The sequence below is a fragment of the Crinia signifera genome, chromosome 19 (assembly GCF_055691185.1).
Source record: "Crinia signifera chromosome 19, ASM5569118v1, whole genome shotgun sequence".
NCBI classification, from domain to species: Eukaryota; Metazoa; Chordata; class Amphibia; order Anura; family Myobatrachidae; genus Crinia; species Crinia signifera.
In genome coordinates this window covers 97,350,591-97,370,342 of record NC_139226.1, presented here as the reverse complement: position 1 = coordinate 97,370,342, position 19,752 = coordinate 97,350,591, and the positions used below count along the sequence as shown (strand labels likewise).

Genomic DNA, 19,752 nt, shown 5'->3' with positions numbered 1-19,752 from the left:
TTGGCCTAGGGGTGCCTTGAAAATATTTTGATGTGCTAGGGTGCCGTGATTCAAAAAAGTTTGGGAACCACTGTCCTAGTGAATGGTTAGGCTGCACTGTAATGAATCTCGGTGGTCCTTATTATATGTAGGCAACACATCTGAATAACACAGACAAAGCCAATGATCATGTTAACGTATTATTGCTGACATGTCCGATCCTAGGAACGACATGAACGTTGACACGGAAGATCAGAATGAGACTACGCTGGAGCTTAAAACGGATAACCGACCGTCAAACCTACTCAGCGAAGACCCCTCGGAGAAGAGCAACGAGCACCATAAGCTGCGGCAGAATGTCACAGCCCGGAAGGGGTTAAACACAGCTGAGAAAATGCAGTAGGAATAACACTGGGCAAACACCTGTGGGTTAGATGGAGTTAATCTATTATGAAGAAGTGAAATCTAGTTCTCAAGGTGCCCATACACGTTACAATTATTGTATACACTATCGCATCTCATCGAATTTCGGTTTTGCAACGAGATGAGTTCTAGTACAAAAAGTATGTGCAGCACATACTTTTTTTGTACTAGATCTCATCGCAAAACTGAGATGCGATATTGTATACAATAATTGTAATGTGTATGGGCACCTTAAGTCACATTGTTTTATTTACTGCTGCTTGCACTGGTGTGCGGAACTTAGTACATTCAAAAGTCCAAGTATTAAGTGTAACAGTCATTTACAAGGTGAAGGCAGTGGGCGGAGCCAAGTCCACGGCCAATGAGTGGACTGGGATTGAGTTCGGGTTGTAGTGCAGTGGCAGTGATGCCACTTGTACCTGATTTAGTCACTGTGAACATGATTGATCACATTAATGAAAACCTTTTATGAAGTTTTTCGGCTTCTCTAATCTACCAGTCTTGTTTTGTTTTTTTGTTTTTAACATTGGAAACCTTGCTTTAGAACAGTGATGGGGAACCTTTGGCACTCCAGCTGTTGTTGAATCACACACACACACACACACACACACACACACACACATATTATGTAAATGCTAAACTATTATTATATACAGCACAATGTTTATTTGGGATGATACTTGGGTGCATTTTACTGTTATATTAACCCTTTGTTGTAAACCCATACGCATAAGGTATATAGTTATACCATTACATGGTGTATCAAATTTTTTCTAAATAAATCTTTTTTTTTTCCCTGTGATTTTCTTCATTTTTCCGTCAGTACAATACACAAGAAGCAAGTAATTATTAAAAAAATAAATAAAATCAGGGTTAAAATAGTATTTAGAATCTGACTTCTTGCTGTCACCATTCCCCTCCTCACATGTCACCGCCATGTCCTTACTGGCCCAATGAAATGAATGGGCAGGACACAAGATGAGTGAGTGGGCTCAGACCGTAACCAAACACCACTTAAAAATAAAACAAACATAATTACATTGTTTAAATATATAAGTGTAAAGCAATATAGCTCTTTATTTTAGTGTCGGCATAATGTGTTATTTACACACGCAGAGTGGCGACAAAAATGTTATGTACAACATATACAACAAAATAACATTATTAATCCCTTTCACATCACACTGGGGACTACTTTGATGCTTGGAAATACAGTACTTGCAATAAACACATTCCACAAAACTCCTGGTTTCAATGTGTTATTTTATTTAGGAAAAATGGATAACTGTTCCGCCCCAATAATAAATGTATTCACAAGGTTACTTTATAAAATAATAATGAAATGGATTTTGACTTTTGATTGTCTGCAGGACAAGTACAGGCAGATAAGTACCTGTCACCTGTAAAACGATTATTTTATTTTTTACAGCCATTACAGTAGCGATTTTGTGATATCATGTTCCGCTGTTGTCGCAGCATCGTACAACTTTGACTAGTGATCAATAATTTAATCTGCAGCAAAAAAAAACCATCACCATAACAGACAAGAGAATCCTACATGTAAGACATACTGAATATTGTTAACATGTAACGCTTGAATCAATCTTTGGTCTCAATACCCTTATACATCGGTAATGGAAGGGACTATTGCCTGTCTACGACATATTACCCTGGTCATTGTGCTAGATACCCTCCTCCGGCCAATGCTCACCCTGACAAAGGTCCCCATCACTTAGAAGACCTTGGATTCTACGGAAAACCGGCTTCACACGTTGAACCTCCACCCAAGTCTTGGAGGAGGGTTGTATACGAAAATCTTTACTCCTTATAAAACAGTCTGTGGAATTAGAAGTGTGAAACAGCGAAAGAGCCAGCTTCTGTCCCAGTCGCCCATTATTCCACCCCAAATTTTTAGGTGACGTTTTCTAAATATTCCTTAGTTGGGAGTAAATACTTTATTGGTAAAACACTAACCAGACATGGTGGACTAAAAACAGACACTTAGAATGAGGGCATACACTGGAGTAGGAACACTGCTCCGCCAGTTAGCGGACAGGTCGAGTCTCAGTTGTCCACAGCGGCCAAGTTCACAGTTCTATGGTCAGCCATAGAAGAATGATGAGTATTTGCAGGTGTACCATGGGGAATATAGACATAACATTCATGGGAATCTCCAGCAAAGCCATGTGTACTTTCATTTATCAAGCCACTTACACATTACACGGTGGAAAATGAGCAAAATTGTCAACAAATTCTCTGCATGGAGCCCGGTTAGTATACCAGCAGTCGGAATACAGATGCAGGAATCCGGACATGACTCAGAATGCTGGACACCCAACTGTCAGCATCCCGATCGTAAGCATGCCGGGGAGCATGTGCTCTGACAAGTGAAGCCAGATACAGTCTGTGAGACTCCACTGGCAGTGACTTTATATTGGAAGTCTGACCTGCCAATCACCCAAGGCAGTCCCATTGGCAGATGTTCCTCTGGGATGCCTCTAGGGCAGGGCTGGGCAACACCGGCCCTCCAGATGTTAATGAACTACACATCCCAGGATGCTTTGCATTAGTTTTGCTATGTGGCCATGCTGAAACTGATGCAAGGCATGCTGGGATGTGTAGTTCATCAACATCTGGAGGGCCGGTGTTGCCCAGCCCTGCTCTAGGGCCTGCTTTGGCTGCAGTCCATAGAATCAGGGGTATGCGTAAGCACAGTAACGAGGCCAATACTGTGCATGGTCCTGCTGCCTGTCATTTGCAGTGTACAGATGCCGGGACAGTCTTTTAGATTTTATGGGCTGCCGAGGACGATACTGCACATGCGCCGGTCCCACAACCACGGCAGGGACCAGCTGTAGAGGTGACAGGGACCAGCAGCTACAGTGGACGGGGGGTGTGTGGCATTGCGACCAGCAGCAGCCCCTGTCTGACACAGAGGTAGGGGCTATGGGTGAAGCTTAGGATTAGGCACTAAGAAGGGAGGGTTAGGCACTAAGGGAAAAGGATTATGCTGCAGGCAGGGAGGGTAAGTATACTTTTCTACTAGTTGTTGTGATCCTTAACATTGGGATGCCACTGTCAGTCTTGTATCCCCAGATCCCTATACCATCCCCCTCTGCAGCTACCTACCCACTAGTGTCAGTGATAGAGTATTTGTCTGTGCACACCCTTCTAGATCACCAGCCCAGACCTCAAATTATGTAAGTGCTGCTAGGATTTCATATATACATAGCGCTACAGCAAAGTGCAGAGAGACCTCTAGCTGAGTCACAGCGATTGCCAAACGATCACTTAGGGCACACACAGGCGTTATATAAGGACACCACTACAGAAGGAGCACAGTGCATTTCTACTCTGACAGTGACACACATTGTATCTCTGTAACCTCTGAGTGGTGAGTGTCATTGCTGTTCACTAGAGACACGATCGGCAGAACACTAGTTCAGGGCTGGCCAACCTGTGGCTCCAGCTGTTGTAAAACAACACAGCCCAGCATGCCTTGCCACAGTTTTGCTATAAGGGAATGCTAAATCTATGGCAAGGCATGATGGGATGTCTAGTCACAACAGCTGGAGGGCCACAGGCTGCACTAGAGTGTTACTCAACTGGGGAACGCAATGAAAAGACTGATAAGACAGCAGCCAGCGTGGACAAAAAAAGGGACGGGACGGTTTTGAAGCTAGGGGGTAGATCCCTAAGTGCACAGAGTTAAGGCTGCAACCAGCAAAGACATGTTCCAGGGATCTTATCAATGGTGCCGGTTCCTAATGATCTAATAAGTTGCATCCACAGGAATATTGTTTACCCCACGTGTACCCTCTGATGGGTGTAGGTAACATGTACACTAAAGTCAATTTCTTGTTTTTAAAGTGCACATGAAAACGACTGAACATTTCAAGAATAAGTATACAGAGAACTGATATTTCATACCAGGTAACATTTCCATTCTATGACTGCTCACCTCTGTCCTGGCGATGGAGGATACAGACACAGCAACCAGCTTGTTACATTGTGTAAACGTAGGGTAGAATAAAGACATGTGCGGAAGTGTATTCTACCTGATCTGTATGCACCATGCTCATCCACACTTACATTGCCTTCTGGATCCCTAGGAGCAGCAGCTAGCATCCTAATATGACTGATTGGTTGAGCCAACACTGTGCAAGTGCACTAGATGACCCGCTGGAAGGGAGAACCGGACCATGCCTCCGCTCCATCACTGCCGACACACATTCTCCAATCACAATCTGTTATGCAAATGAGAAAATACACTAGCAGAAACACATGGCAGCTATACCCTGTTTCATGTGAAAAAGTCACTGATCAATTATGACATATCCTTCTCCTCAAAGATACTGGTAACATCAAGTGGCATCACGCTGCAGGCTGAATTAATGCAGCTTATCAATTCAATAAGAACTGGTGGTATAACAGATATGAACCACTCGAGGGCCTTCTCCGCTAAGTGGCTGCCTCCGGCTGTGCAAGGCAATGGGTCGGTTTAAAATGCAGTCTGTTGGGATTTCATCCGCATTATTTTTCCCCAAATAAAATATTTTCTTCCAATTATTTTGTTAACATTTTTGATCCGGTCCACATGATCTTTAGGTGCAGCACTTCCCCCATGGTCTGCAAAGATCCCTGTTGCATTTACTGTACATAGATCACCATAAGCCAACAGCGCCACCTCCCAGTTGAACCTTTCCTTGATCTATTTTGAATGGCGCATCTTCATATGCTGAATCTTCCAAGCAGCCATACTCTCCCTTTTAGGAGATACGTAATAATATTTCTCCTTAATACCAGGATACACTAATCTTATTTTCTTATTAAATAAATCAAACTATTAAAATAATCATAAAATTATGGGAAGCCCTTCACCAGAGAGCTCCCAGTGCCACCATTATGAATAATTACGCCCTCTGTGCCAAGGGCACCCAGTTACAAGTGCTGTGTCCATCACCTCGCATATCGGATTTACAGCGAATCCTCAAAATGACGTCAAAATAAAACAGAAGCGCTGTGTGCGCTAGGTCTGCCGCTTACCAATACTTCCTGTAACGTTGCATGGTTCTTGTGTTTTTAGAACCAGCATTTTTGAAACATTCATGCATACGAGTAACCTAGAAACAGGATTATGCATCATCCACCTCGATTAGATGTTCTTTAAATGTAGAAAAAAGTCCTATAGAAAAAAAGTTGAGTGAATCACCTGTGCGAGGTGCATCGTATCCTCACCATTAAAAATCGGGACTACTGACAGTCACTGAGATCGATGTGCAAAAGATACTTGATACTTTGTCTATACGGGTCCTATGTTTTTGACTCTTTGTAGCCCTTAATCAGGAATCCTAATTTAAAAGGACAACTGCAAAACGGTCACCCAGTTATTCTCTGAAGGTTAGCTATCCAGGCGACATGTGCTGGTCACCTGGGGAACATGTGTATTCTACATCCTCAGTACAGGCGACATGTCTCATGTGGCAGCGATACCAGGTTACGGCTCCATCTTGACCCCATTTATGAACGGCAAACCCGTGGAAACCTTCCTTTTATAATCCACGTACTGCTCTCCGAAGAAGTGGATCAGTGAGAATTCCTCCTCCTCGACCCTCTCACGGAAGAACCTCCAGGAGGCTAGAGTGTAGCCAACTAAACAGATTGGGTTACAGAGCAAAACCTGGGGAGTAACGAGAGAGAATTCTGGGTAATTGGCATAAAAAAAGAAATACATTTTTTTAATAGATATAATTTTTTTTTTTTTTGTAAAAGGCAACTGGTGAGTTTTATAAGGCAATGTTTCAAACGATCTAAAAAAAAATCTAATGGAAAATAATACAGTATGCTCCTTACATTTCAATGTGTACTTTTTCAATCAAGAGTGCAGGGTAATGAGGTACAATGTTAGGCTGTGTCTTAGAAATTAATAATGTTAACGATTCAATAAGTATTTTATCTACTAATAGCAAAGGTCATTATTGGGGGGTCAATCAAGGGGCTTTCATTATTTTGCCAGGACAACCATTGTAACAATAACTACAGGAAGAGGGAATGTTGGGACACATTATCTTTCTTTGGGCTAAATAAAATAAGGTAAGTATTATGCTGTGGGTAGAACGCTTCCTGCTTCCTCTTGTTCTGGTTATTGTGTAAATGGGAATCATCAGTATAACATCGAATTATACTCACCGATAATTCCTTTTCTTCTTAGAGATCCCATGGCAGCCATACTTAGGGGATATTTCCCCTTTCCTCAGCTTAGACAGGGTGATTTTTTTCCACATAGGCTCCGCCCACCTCAGGTACATAAGCCTTCCCCTCCCCTTCCTCTATGTCTTTTGAATGTCTCCTACTCACTTGGAAATAAATCATCCAGAACATAGGGAGGGATCTTTTTTGTGGCTGCCATGGGATCTCTAAGAAGAAAAGGAATTATCGGTGAGTATAATTCGATGTTTTCTTCTACGATCCCCATGGCAGCCATACTTAGGGACATACCAAAGCAAAAAAGGGCGGGAGACCATATCAATGCAGTATTATTTATTTAAGGCACTTTTCAGTACATTTCCCCCAAAATGGGCGGAAGGAATGTGTAAGGCATAATGCCTAGTGAAGGTATGCACAGACGACCAAGTCGCGGCTTGACAGATGTCGGAGAGGGAAGCTTGAGCCTTCCTAGCCCATGAGGCAGCCATCGCTCTTGTCGAGTGTGCTCTTACTATCTGTGGAACAGCTCTTCCTTCTTGTTCGTAGGCAAAGATGATGAGACTTCGAATCCACCTTGCCAAGGTTTGTTTAGAAGGCACAAACCCCTTGTTTGTTCCTTCCGTGACAATAAACAAATGTTTTGTTTTTCTAATTTCTTCAACTCTTAGTAGATAAAGCGAAATAGCTTGTACTAGATCTAAAGAATGTAATTCTTCCTCCTCAGGATTAGTAGGATCATCATAGAATGTCGGTAGTATAATCTCTTGATTCAAATGGAATCTGGATACAACTTTTGGAAGAAAGTCTGGATGTGTTCTTAACACCACCTTATTTGGAAACATACTCAGATAAGGTTCCTCTGCCCATAAGGCTTGGATTTCACTAATCCTTCTGGCCGATGTTATCGCTACCAGGAAAACGACTTTCCAGGACAGATATTTAAGCTCTGCTTGTGACAAGGGTTCAAACGGTGCTTGCATGAGAGCATTTAGTACAATGTTGAGATCCCAAGGTACTACCATAGATTTTCTGGGAGGCCGCATCTTCTTTATGGCCCTACAGAATCTGATCACTATCTCTTCTTTTGCCAACTTGCGATCTAGCAATACACTCAAGGCTGATATTTGACACTTCAACGTGGATACTGCTAGGCCCATCTGGAACCCCTCATATAGGAACTGTAGGATCCGAGCTGTAGCAGTCTGTGAAATGAGAGTGGAGTCATTCTTCCATAGCAGGAATCTACGCCACACCCTATAATAGGCCAAGGAAGAGACTTCTTTTCTGGCCTTCAATAGAACCTCAGCAACTTGCTCAGACATGCCATTTTGCATCAGGAATTGCCTCTCAGCTTCCAAGCCCTGAGACAGAATATCCCTGGATTGGGATGATGTAAAGGTCCCTGACTCAAGAGATCCGAAGATATTGGGAGGATCATAGATTCTTGTATCGCCAGTTTGAGTATTGCAGGAAACCAAGGTCTTCTCGGCCAAAACGGTAATATTGCTATTACTGACACTCCGTCTTCCTGTACCTTCTTCAGTACTCGACCTATCATCTGGACCGGTGGGAATACATAGCCCAGTTGACAATCCCATTTGACTGAGAACGCATCTGTTGCTGTCGCTGTTGGCAGATAGAACCTTGAGTAAAATTTCTCTACCTTGTGATTCATCTGAGAGGCCATAAGGTCTATATCTGGCTTGCCAAACCTCTTTACGACCTTCTGAAAGACTGAAGTTTTCAGCGCCCATTCTCCAGGTAGAACTTCCTTCCTGCTTAGATAGTCTGCCACTATATTCTCCTTTCCTGGCACATACAGTGCTGACAGGGATATCAAGTTCTTTCTCGCCCAAGGTACTATCTTTTGCATGATGTCCATCAAGTCTCTGCTTCTCGTACCCCCTTGATGATTGAGGTGTGCTACCACCGATATATTGTCCGAGAAGATTTTGAGATGCTTGCCTTCTATCAGGGACTTGAACTGACAAATAGCTCGCCATACTGCTAGGGCTTCTCTTACGTTTGATGTCAGCTCTGATTCTTCTTGAGACCACCTTCCTTGAATGTTGTGTTCCGCAATATGCGCTCCCCAGCCCACCAGACTTGCATCTGTAGTAAGATTGATGAACCGAGGTAGTTGAAGGTCTGTTGACTTGAGTTCTAGATCTTGTGTCCACCATTTTAGAGAGTCTTTTACCTCCCTTCCCAAAACAATTCTTTCTTGGTTGTTCTTTGACAGCCTCACATACGGCAGGAGCTTCCACTGAAGAGGACGCATGTTCCATTGTGCCCACGGCACTGTTCCTATCGCCGAGGTCATCATTCCCAACAATTGAAGGCCTAGGCCTAGGTTGATCGATTTCTTGTGCCGAAGTTCTGCAGCCAAGGTTTGTATCTTTAAACACCTTTCTTTGGACAGTGAGATTCGAAATTGAGCAGTATCGATTAACACTCCAAGGAACTGTATTTTCTGTGATGGCTGTAGTTGACTCTTCCTGATGTTTATAACCCAGCCATGTTTCTCCAGGTATTGTATCACTATCGCCAAACTTTGTTTTGTCTGATTGACAGAACCTCCTGCAATCAAAAGATCGTCCAGATAGGGCCATATCTGTATTCCTTTTAATCTCAATTGTGCTACTAGGACAATCAGCATCTTTGTGAACACTCTGGGCGACGAAGTGAGGCCAAAGGGAAGGCATCTGAATTGAAAATGATGACCCAACAGGAAGAATCTGAGGAACCTTCGGTCTGACTGATATATGGGTACGTGGTAGTAGGCGTCTTTTAAGTCCAGAGAGACTAAGAAATCGTTCTTCTTGATCCCTGCCAGTATGGATGTTAGAGTTTCCATCTTGAATCTTGTCTTCTTCAGATACATATTTAGTCTTCTCAGATCTAGGATAGATCTGAAATCGCCTGAGTGCTTTTTTACTAAGAAAAGATTTGAGTAAAACCCTTTCTTCCAGTTTGCTCTTGGTACAGCTTCTATTGCTCTGGATTGCATCAATTGATCCACTATCTTTGTTAGAGCTACTCTCTCCATCCTGTTTTCTGGAGGACGAGACTTCATAAATTTGTTTGCTGGTTGATAACTTTGGAATTCTAAATGATAACCTTGTTTCACGACTGTGATCACCCACTTGTCGTGGATAGACTCTTCCCAAATGCTTGCGAATTCTAAGAGTCTCGCCCCCACCTGACCTGATTGACGATAGTCATTGCCTTGGATTTCCTCTGTTCGCACCTCGAAAGGAACTACGTGACAGAGCACCTCCTCTTCTATTATACTGTCGCCCCGGTCGGTAACTTCTGGCGTCTCTGAATTGCTGTCTAGACGAAGTAGGAATAGGGAATTTATTTTTCTTATCCTGGGGCAGGCGAACGGATTTTCCTCCAGTTATTCTTTGGATCATAGCATCCAATTTCGCCCCAAACAAAAAATTTCCTTCAAAGGGTAGTGACGCTAGTCGATTCTTTGAATTTGCATCCGCATTCCAATTCTTCAACCAGAGAGCTCTTCTTGCCACTACCCCTGCTCCTACGGATTTAGCAGAGAAAGCCACTATGTCTAGAGAAGCCTCACATATATATTGTATAGTCTTTTGCATAATCTCCAGATTTTTCAACAAGTATTGCCTAGATATTTTCTCTTCTATATCCTTGTGCATTTCAGTACTCCATAGTCTGAGCGCTCTAGCTGACGACGCCACTGCTATGCCTGCTCTCATAGAAATGGATGATGCCATGTGTGTTTTCTTCAATGAATTCTCAATTCTTTTCTCCATGGTATCCTTAAAGGAAGCACCATCCTCTAAAGGAATCGTGGTCTTAGAGGTAACTTCCGCCACTGCAGCATCTACTTTAGGTACCTCGCACCAACTTAATAGCTGCTCATCCTTAAATGGATACATTTTCTCAATCCTGGGTATCTTACCCAATCTTCTATCCACTGACAACCATTCTTTAGCAATCAGCTCCTTCATCACCCGATGAAATGGAAAGAATCTGCCAGCCTTAGTACGGTCTTCAAACAGAATATCCTGACTATCCACAGGCTTATCAGGCTCCTTATAGTCAATAGCTTTATGTATATATTTTAACACGCTTTGAACTAACTCCAAATTAAAAGAGCTCTCCTCTTTAATTTCCCCAGATTCTTCACCTGAAGAAACATAGACCTCCTCTTGTTTATCTTCAGATCTATTATCATAATCTAAACTTGTTTGAGACCTAGATCTCTTAGAAGACTGTAACTGAGTAAGCTCCTCTTTAGTCACAAAGGATTTCTTCATCCAATCCATCAACTGGGATAACATTTCTGATTGATTGTCTTGTGTCAGAGTTTTAGTACATTCTCCACATTTGTTGCCTTTATAGGAACCAGGTAATACTTTGTCACAGGTGACACAATTGATTGTAGTATGCTTCTTCTTGGAAGAACATTTCTTGCTTGGAGAAGAAGGCACACTGCAATATATATATATATATATATATCTATTACTAACTAAAAATAAAATATTTTTCCTAAAGCACAAAACACAATCTGCAGGCTCACCTCGCTAGAGCAGTATCAGTCTTATGGGGGGAAGGATCCATGATGCGCAGCAACAGCAGACACTCCAGTATACTGAAAACCACCAAACAACTGAATAAACCAGCATGGGCTGCCTGATTTTTATCCCCAGCTGTATACCCGGAAGTACTCTGTAGCACAGGTCACTAGACCTGTTAAAATGCCCCTCATTGAGCCGCCCTCTGGGCGCAACAACGGAGACCTTACTTCCGGTACACGCGCTCCGGCGTGTAACGCTGCCGGCATGTACCGCTGTGCTCCTGTGCGCTGAGACAGAGGAGACGCGCCAGAAGCTGTGTGGAGCTGGCCGCAAGAACGGGGATGTGACACGCCGTCCTGCAGAACCAGACCTTACCCTGACAGACGGGGAGACATCGCCGCTGACAGGTAACTTCCGCGTATATCCATAAGTGCAGGGTCGAGCTGACACAGGTCTCCCTGCATCTTCTTCTTCCCCCCTGCTTAGGTGAGCCCTTGCAAAAATAAAATAACACCCTGCCCTGTCTAAACTCAAAGGAGACAGGAAAAAAGACATAGAGGAAGGGGAGGGGAAGGCTTATGTACCTGAGGTGGGCGGAGCCTATGTGGAAAAAAATCACCCTGTCTAAGCTGAGGAAAGGGGAAATATCCCCTAAGTATGGCTGCCATGGGGATCGTAGAAGAAAATATGATTTTAAAATTAATTTAAATAGAGATGTAAAATAAATGTGAAAAAAAAGACTTTAAGGCGCAAAATACGAGAGCATTTGCTCCATTACAGGGCCTATATAGAGCGGTGGTCAGGGAACTCGGTCCTCATTACCCCACACAGTGCATGTTTTGCTGGTAACCCAGCAGGTGCACAGGTGTACTAATTACTCAGACACATTTTATAAGGTCCACAGGTGGAGTTAATTATTTCACTTGTGATTCTGTGAGGAGACCTGCAAAACATGCACTACGTGGGGTAATGAGGACCGAGTTCCCTGACCACTGGTATAGAGGGATTTTCTATCCTTTCCCAGCTAGATACTTCTTGTATATAAACAATTAACAGCACTACACACGCCTATAACATGGCCTATTACCTGGGTGCCAATGCTCCAGTAAAACCAGCCCACATACGATGGGTGTCTGAACCAAGAGTAAACACCAGAGGTCACTAGAGTGTGCGATTCTGATTTCTCATTCTGAACGATGTGGTTGAAATTGGAGCCGGCTGTGAGCATGGCGGATTTCCTCAGAGACTCCCCGAAGAAAACCATGACCAGTCCGATGACGCTCAGCCACGTGATCTGCTTCATATCTGCAAAACAGGGACAAATGAAAGCACAGTACCAACCCCCACAGAGCAGCGAGTGCTGAGCCAGCATGGGCCATTCCCACGGTGCGCACACATGTGTGTACTATAGTTTCACAACGCTAGCTACTTCACAGCGGCCAATCAGAGCCAGACTTACATAGGACACGTTGCTATCAATGTTGCTGCCACACAGGGTGGGATGTCAGCAAACGCGGAGTACAATTTGGAAAATGTGTGTGACAGTCGTTATATCTGCCATTAACATTTAAGGTTTTTCTGCCATATACAAACCTGGATAAACTGTATTTTCAATGGCAAACTCCACCCAGGAGGAGATGGCCGCCAGTGTGTACTCCAGGCTGTGGTTCAGCAGGAAGGAATCTAGCGATAAACTTCTAGGATTATTCAGTGCCGTCACTAAATACTCAGAGTAGTGGAAAAACGAGAGGGAACACATGTACCTAGGAAGTAAGAGATAAAGAAACCAACGTCACCACTAAACAGGCTTGTTACAGTACATACAATATTACAAGGCGCAGAGCAAAGAAAGTAATTTTTTGCGCAAAGCAACCAAATCAGATGTCAATTTCCTAGTGCAGCTTTTAGAATAGAGGTTGTTGCTCCCTGAGGAAGCTAGGATCACATCTGCACACTACAGATTTTTTCTTTATAGAAGAAAAAGAAGAGGAACCCCAATTTACCAATCTATGGTGGGGGTGCTGTTCCCTACAGTCAAGCAGTTAAACATTTTATATGAAGAGAAAACACTGTTATGGGGGACGCACAAATTAATATTAAAATATAACTTTTATTTCAAATTTGATTAAATTCCCTTATCATTGGTTGTGGGAAGTAACAGCGAACATATAGGGGTTAAAAAAATCATAGATAGACATAATATTGTGCTCTTATAGTGAAAAAAAAGTGTATTAAAATTACACTGATGTTCACTTAAGAATGTCCTGTAAATTTTGCACGAATTGCTGTAATTGGATAATTAATATGTTATCAATGGTGTGGATTTTATGAGATTCTAGAGGGCTCTTAATACCAGTGGTTGAGTTAATCCGGTTTCACTAAATTCTATTTGAGTATATACCTATATCCTCTTCTCATAAGCGTGCATTACACTTTTTATTCGTGAGAACACTTTGGTCCTGCAGATATTGATCTATTATTACAGGTAGATCACATGTGCCATCTGGTTTATTTGATATTAGAAGATATGATCAGCAGACAAAATCAAACATTTGTGTTATCTGGGTATTAGATACTCAACCACCGGTATTAAGAGCCTTCTAGAATCTCATAAAATCCACTCCATAATATATCAATTATCAACTCACAGTAATTCGTGCAAAATTTACAGGACATTCTCAAGTGAACAACAATGTAATTTTAATACAGGTTGAGTATCCCTTATCCATATATCCCAAAAACGAAACATTCCAAAAACCGTGGTTTTTCAGAATATCTCCCCCCTTCCCCACAGCCCCTTTTTCATACTTACCACATCCCCGGGGGGCTTCAGGTTCCTCTTCAGCGGCATCTCCGGTCCCAGGGGTGCATTGTGCGAGGGCACGCCAGTGACGTCACACTCGCGCAATGCACCCCTGGGACCGCTGAAGAGGATCCTGAAGGCCACCGTGGAACACCGTATATGCCGGGAGACCAGATAAGTATGTTAAAAAAAAATATGCGAAAAACCGGAAAAATAACTGGTGGTCCCGAGCATTTCGGATAAGGGATACTCAACCTGTACACTTTTCTTCACTATAAGAGCACAATCTTATGTCTATGTTTGCATGTGTAATTTTTAACCCCTATATGTTCGCTGTTACTTCCCACAACCAATGATAATTTAATATTAATTTGTGCCTCCCCCATAACAGTCCCTTCTTTTCGTAGATTTGAGAATGAAAGCAGACATCTGATTGGTTGACCCTGGCAACAAGTTTTACATTGGACCAAACAAAATAAAGTCCCACTGTATAAAAAAAATAAGAATAAAAACAGACTTATAGGGGAATACTATAAAAATGGATGAAGCAGAAACTGGTAAAATAACTCCATATTCTACAAAAGAATTTAGAAACATAATCTTTCGGCCTCCTACACCGGTTCTCAATCACCCCGTGTGTTTTCAGGAATATTCATTATCCACAACACTTTAGAAACCGCATAATGGGCCTCATTCAGCTTTGTTAGCAAAGCTAAAAAAAACAATACTCATCAAAACCATGTTGCACTGCAGGTGGGGAAGATGTCACATGTGCAGAGAGAGTTAGATTTGGGTGGTCTATATTTTTTTGTGCAGTTTAAATACTGGCTGCTTTATTTGTACACTGCAATTTATATTTCAATTTGATCACACCTCACCCAAATCTAACTCTCTCTTTCTCTCTGCACCTGTTACACCTGCCTCACCTGCAGTGCAGCATGGTTTTGCCCAGTTGTGTGTTTTTTTTTTGCTTAGCTAACAAGGATGAAACACACCCATCACTTACCCATAACTGTCAGTCATTCTGTGGTCAAAGCGAATGGCGATATAACAGCCTGCGCATCCATGGGAACTAGCAGCATCACACAGTGTAATTACCAGCGCACAGGCAGATGTGAGCTCGCCCTCTGCATATACAGGAATACGATAGTGTTCATTCTAGCACCCGCTATCTTTGAAAACCAAAGCAGTTCCTCTTCCCTGCCTGGGGTGTCGCTGTCTGCTGTGGTGTTTCTAGCACAGGTCTGGTTTGCATATCAGTGCAGATATACAGACCACACTGTGCTAGAAGCACTACAGCAGACAGTGACACCCCAGACAGGGAAGAGGAACTGCATGGGTTTTCAAAGATAGCGGGTTCTAGAATGAACACTATACGAGTCAGGCTCTTACTCAGCAACAGGAGTGGTCTTATTATATATTTCACTAAACTAGTCTGTGACTCAAGTATGCAAACGAGGGGAGCCAATTCAACAGGCATTCCAGCATGTAATAATGGGTTCAATTATTACATGCTGGAATGCAATTATACATACAGCCCTGGTAGAGGTGCTGAATGCTCTTCTACAACAGTAGTCTGTTCCTCTTGGACTGTACGATAGGGCTAGTCTTCCTGCGGTTACTCACCATCCAAAGTGCCTCCATGGAGACTGACTCACGCTCACCAGCACACCACAGCCAAAGGCGAAGCCCAGCAGGGCAGCTCTGACTGCTACCTACAAGCAGAGACACTGGTTATATGCAATAAGTAGATCATTACATTCAGTTCTACCCCAATGCAATGCCAGTTGTTACCTTTATTTAATAATAATTGTATATACAGTTCTATCTCCCATAGGACTCCAGGCACTTCCACAATCTTACCCCCGTCATTAATGAGCATTAGCAAATACAAGTGTGCAACAGAGAATTAAGCAATTTTTTAGGATGCACATTTCATTGTCAGAAACATTTCTAGTGTTCATTCTAGCACCCGCTATCTTTGAAAATCCATGCAGTTCCTCTTCTCTGCCTGTGGTGTCGCTGTCTGCTGTAGAGCTTCTAGCACAATGTGGTCTGTATATCAGCTCTAATATGCAAACCAGACATGTGCTAGAACCACCACAGCAGACAGCGACACCCCAAGCAGCGAACAGGAACTGCATGAGTTTTCAGAGATAGCGGGTGCTAGAATGAACACTAATTTCCCCTATGTCACAACCCCAACGGAATCAGCTTTAGTGTCCGTTCCCTGCAGTCTGACCTCTATAAGCCAATTATGTGATATAGCTCAAAGCTCTTAAACCTCTTGAGGATGCTGGCCCGCCTCACCATCAGGAACCATGCTTGTGTTGTTGCATTCAGGGCTCTAGGTGGTTACAGAGGCAAACAAATGATCCAGTGAAAAGAGTGGAGACGTTCTTTTATTAGGGAACTCTGGTTCATCAATTTTACTGTGCCGAGGATTGGGACAGAACCCAGAACATCAACATTTGTAACTACGCAGAAAGTCATTGTTAGTCCAGGGTGCACCCCAACTACAGCGGTAATAAGGGAATGTATAAGCAGCTTTCTGTATTTCATAATGGAAGCCTCCAAATGGCTATGAAAAGCAGCTGAACATGCATGACATTCACAAATAAATATACATACAAAGATATAACGTGTACACCTGCAATGAACACTGGCTTCGCCTGAGGTGCTTCGTGTTCCCTCTAAGCTTCTTTGCACCCTGCAAGTTTTGAAAACCTCAAAATGCACCCTGCTCTTTTTGTGTGTGGCAATGTGCGCCCTTACATGCCGCTGAGAACTTTCGGTGTGCGCCGTCATGTGTAATGGGCATTGTGGTGTGTGGTATAATGTGTAAGAGGCATTACAGTGTGTGCCATAAAATGTAATTGTCATTATGACAGAATATGTAACGGGCATAGCAGAGTATGACAAGGTTTAATGGGCGTAATCCTTGTGCAGTGTGGACATTTTTAAATATATAATTTTTATGTGTCTAATGTAAATTTCTAATATAAGATGTGCCCTCCTGATTGAAAAAAGTGCCCTGCCTGGTGGTCCGCACCTTGCCCTAAAAAGAATCCTAGAGTGAATAATAGGTGCCCCAGCACCCACCCTGGGCATCGCTAGAAGTGCACCTATGTGTTTCCTTGTATATGCCCCAAGCATTGGCAGAGGTGCCCCATGTATGCCCTGAGCATAGCCAGAGGTGCCCCCATGCCCACCCCAAACTTTGCCAGAGGTGCCCCTGCACCCACCCAAAATGTTGCCATGTGTGCCCCTGCACCCACCCCAAACACTGCCATAGGTGCCACCACGTGCCGATGCACCCGCCCAAACTTTCCCAGAGATACAACTGCACCCGCCCCAAACTTAACCAAAGGTGCCCTTATGTGTGCACCTGCAACTGCCCCAAGCAGTGCCATAGGTGCACCTAGCCCTAGCATCGCCAGAGGTGTCTCTGCACCCACCCCAGGAATGCCAGAGGCACCCACCTCAAACATTGCCAGAGGTGCCCCATCACCAAGAATTGTGAGAGGTGCACCCGTGCCTGCCCCGTGCATTGCCAGAGGTACACCCATGTATGCCCCTGCACCTACCCGGGGTATGATAGAGTTTCCCCCACATGTGCCACTGCACCCATCCTAAACTTTACCAGAGATGCCCCTGCACACGCCCGAGTATCACCAGAGGTGCCCCCGCGCCTGTCCTGAGCATCACCAGAGATGCCCCCTGTAGCCAGCCCGAGCATCATGAGAGGCGACCCCATGGGTGCCGCTGCATCCACCCTTGGAATGACAGCGGTGCCCCTGCACCCACCCCAGAATGCCAGAGTTGCTCCCACGTGTGCTTTTAGACCCACCCCACAATGCTAGAGTGTGCCACATGTGTGCCCCTGCACCCACCCCAGAATGCCACAGTTGCCCCACATGTGTGCCTCTGCCAATCGCTAAAGGTGCCCCTGCAAATACCCGGGCAGTGCTGGAGGTACCCCCATGCCTCTACAGAGATCCACATAGCTGATGTAACCTCCATGTTACTGTGGCCTCCAGCCCCCGCTGTACCTGGTAGAGATGCGCCCGGTAGATGAGCAGCAGGAGACCATTGAGTGCAGCCACGAACACGGCCAGAGCTATCCGGCCCCGCGCTGTGCCCAGCAGACTCTGTCCCGGCTCTGTGTAGCGGCTGCTGGTGATGAGGGGCAGGGAGATGACTGACACCCCGAGCAGAAAGCTGACCACACTCACTCTACCCTCCAGCCCCAGCCGCACGCCGGCCATCTTGGAGGAGGCAGAGGGAAGCCTCCGTGCACTTCCTGTCTGGCACGGGGTGACGTCAGCGTAATGCTCAGAGGCTTCAGGGGTGCCCTCTGCTGGACAAACTGGGGTAAGGCGGAGAAGTGCAACCCATCTGCTATCTGTAGCATCTACTGTCCCTATTTTACAGAAGGTTTTATAATTTGTTAATTATTTCCTTTTTTGCTCCTGAAAATATCCCTGTGTCTGCCATAACACAATAAATTGCCTGACTGGTGCTATTATGTGCATTTTCTCATAGGGCCTCATTCAGACCTGATCCCTGTTGATTATGGAATGACTGCGTGCATGCTTACGGATCATAGCATTCATACGTGTGCAAAAATAGTGTCAAAAATAATATATGGATCGTAAAAACAAAGCGGCTGGAGCTGACTGACAGGAAACCGTAGTTTGTGGGTGGTAACCGGTCGTTTTCTGGGAGTATAAGGGAAAACCGGGTATTCTCAGGCATTTGAGGAGTAGTTGTGTGAAGTCAGTTCCGGCCCCGATCAGACTGTTTCTATTGCAACCGCTAAGTAATTCCTTTGCTACGCTGGGCTCCGAAAATTAGCAGCAGTGCGATCAGGTCTGAATTAGGCCCTATCTCTCTCTATTCCCCAACAATTGATTTATTGTACAATTGTCCATCTGACAAGATGGCTGCCATTTCTGTTTTGGTACAAGTGGCTATCAGATAGGTAAATGAGAAGCGAGTTGCTGTCCGCCCTTCACAATAACACTATAGAAGCACTGATCCCATTTTCCAGATGGCTGGTATTTGTTTTTAAGAAGAGTTGAGAAGAGCACAGTGTCTAAAAGATCTCAAAGTTCCTCTCAGAAAACAATGGCTGCAAAACCCACACTTGTCTTTCAGAGAGTCCAGAGGAGGAGGCTCTCCACAGTGTGGGAAGCATCCCAAAGAAGGAGGATGAAAGGCGCACACTCATCTTTGATGGGGCTTAGAGCATCTAGATTGACTGATAGGTCAGAGGACATGGGAGACTATAGTAGATTTACAGCACAATAGTCCTTACGAAATAAAGTGTATATAATAGGAACAAATAATAAATAGTTCTAGGGGAAATGGTTTGCGATGGCCAAGATGCATTTTCCAGGTACATTTAACATTAGCATCCAGGAACTGCACAACTAGCATAGTGTTCTTTGTACACCACTGCAGAATATGTTAGTGTTTTATGAATAATGCTAGTTACCATGACGGAACAACATAACAGTAATGTCAGCACCGGCAAACGTGCGCCTCTAAACAAAGCTGTGTATATAAGGTGTATATGAAACATAAATGCATTTGATGTTTACATTTGGGTTCCATAGTGCTCATTCTAGCACCCTGCACCTTTCAAAACCTGTGCAGTTCCTCTTTCCTGCCTGAGGTGTCACTCTCTACTGTGGTGCTTCTAGCATAGTTTGGTCTGTATCCCTGTATCCCTGTCTGTCTGTATGCAGAAATACATATAACCTGTACGGCTTTACA

The 19,752-nt window shown here is 43.9% G+C and overlaps 2 protein-coding genes across 3 annotated transcripts in view; one reads left to right on the top strand and one right to left on the bottom strand.

Annotated features, from left to right (window-relative positions):
- RNF207 (ring finger protein 207) overlaps positions 1-1,659 on the top strand; it is an 80,370-nt gene extending 78,711 nt beyond the window's left edge. For both annotated transcript variants that reach the window (XM_083162990.1, XM_083162991.1), the window contains one exon: positions 205-1,659. In XM_083162990.1, the coding sequence (XP_083019116.1) occupies positions 205-382 (178 nt within the window). In that variant the 3' untranslated portion in view covers positions 383-1,659. The remainder of the gene's footprint in view (positions 1-204) is intronic.
- ICMT (isoprenylcysteine carboxyl methyltransferase) lies at positions 1,649-18,287 on the bottom strand. The gene is made up of 5 exons (XM_083162992.1): positions 18,024-18,287; positions 15,598-15,686; positions 12,762-12,931; positions 12,256-12,473; positions 1,649-6,082 (listed from the first exon to the last, which is right to left on the bottom strand). The coding sequence occupies exons 1-5, from the start codon at positions 18,237-18,239 to the stop codon at positions 5,900-5,902; spliced, it is 876 nt and encodes a 291-aa protein (XP_083019118.1). The 5' UTR covers positions 18,240-18,287; the 3' UTR covers positions 1,649-5,899.
- Between the last annotated feature and the right edge of the window lie 1,465 nt (positions 18,288-19,752).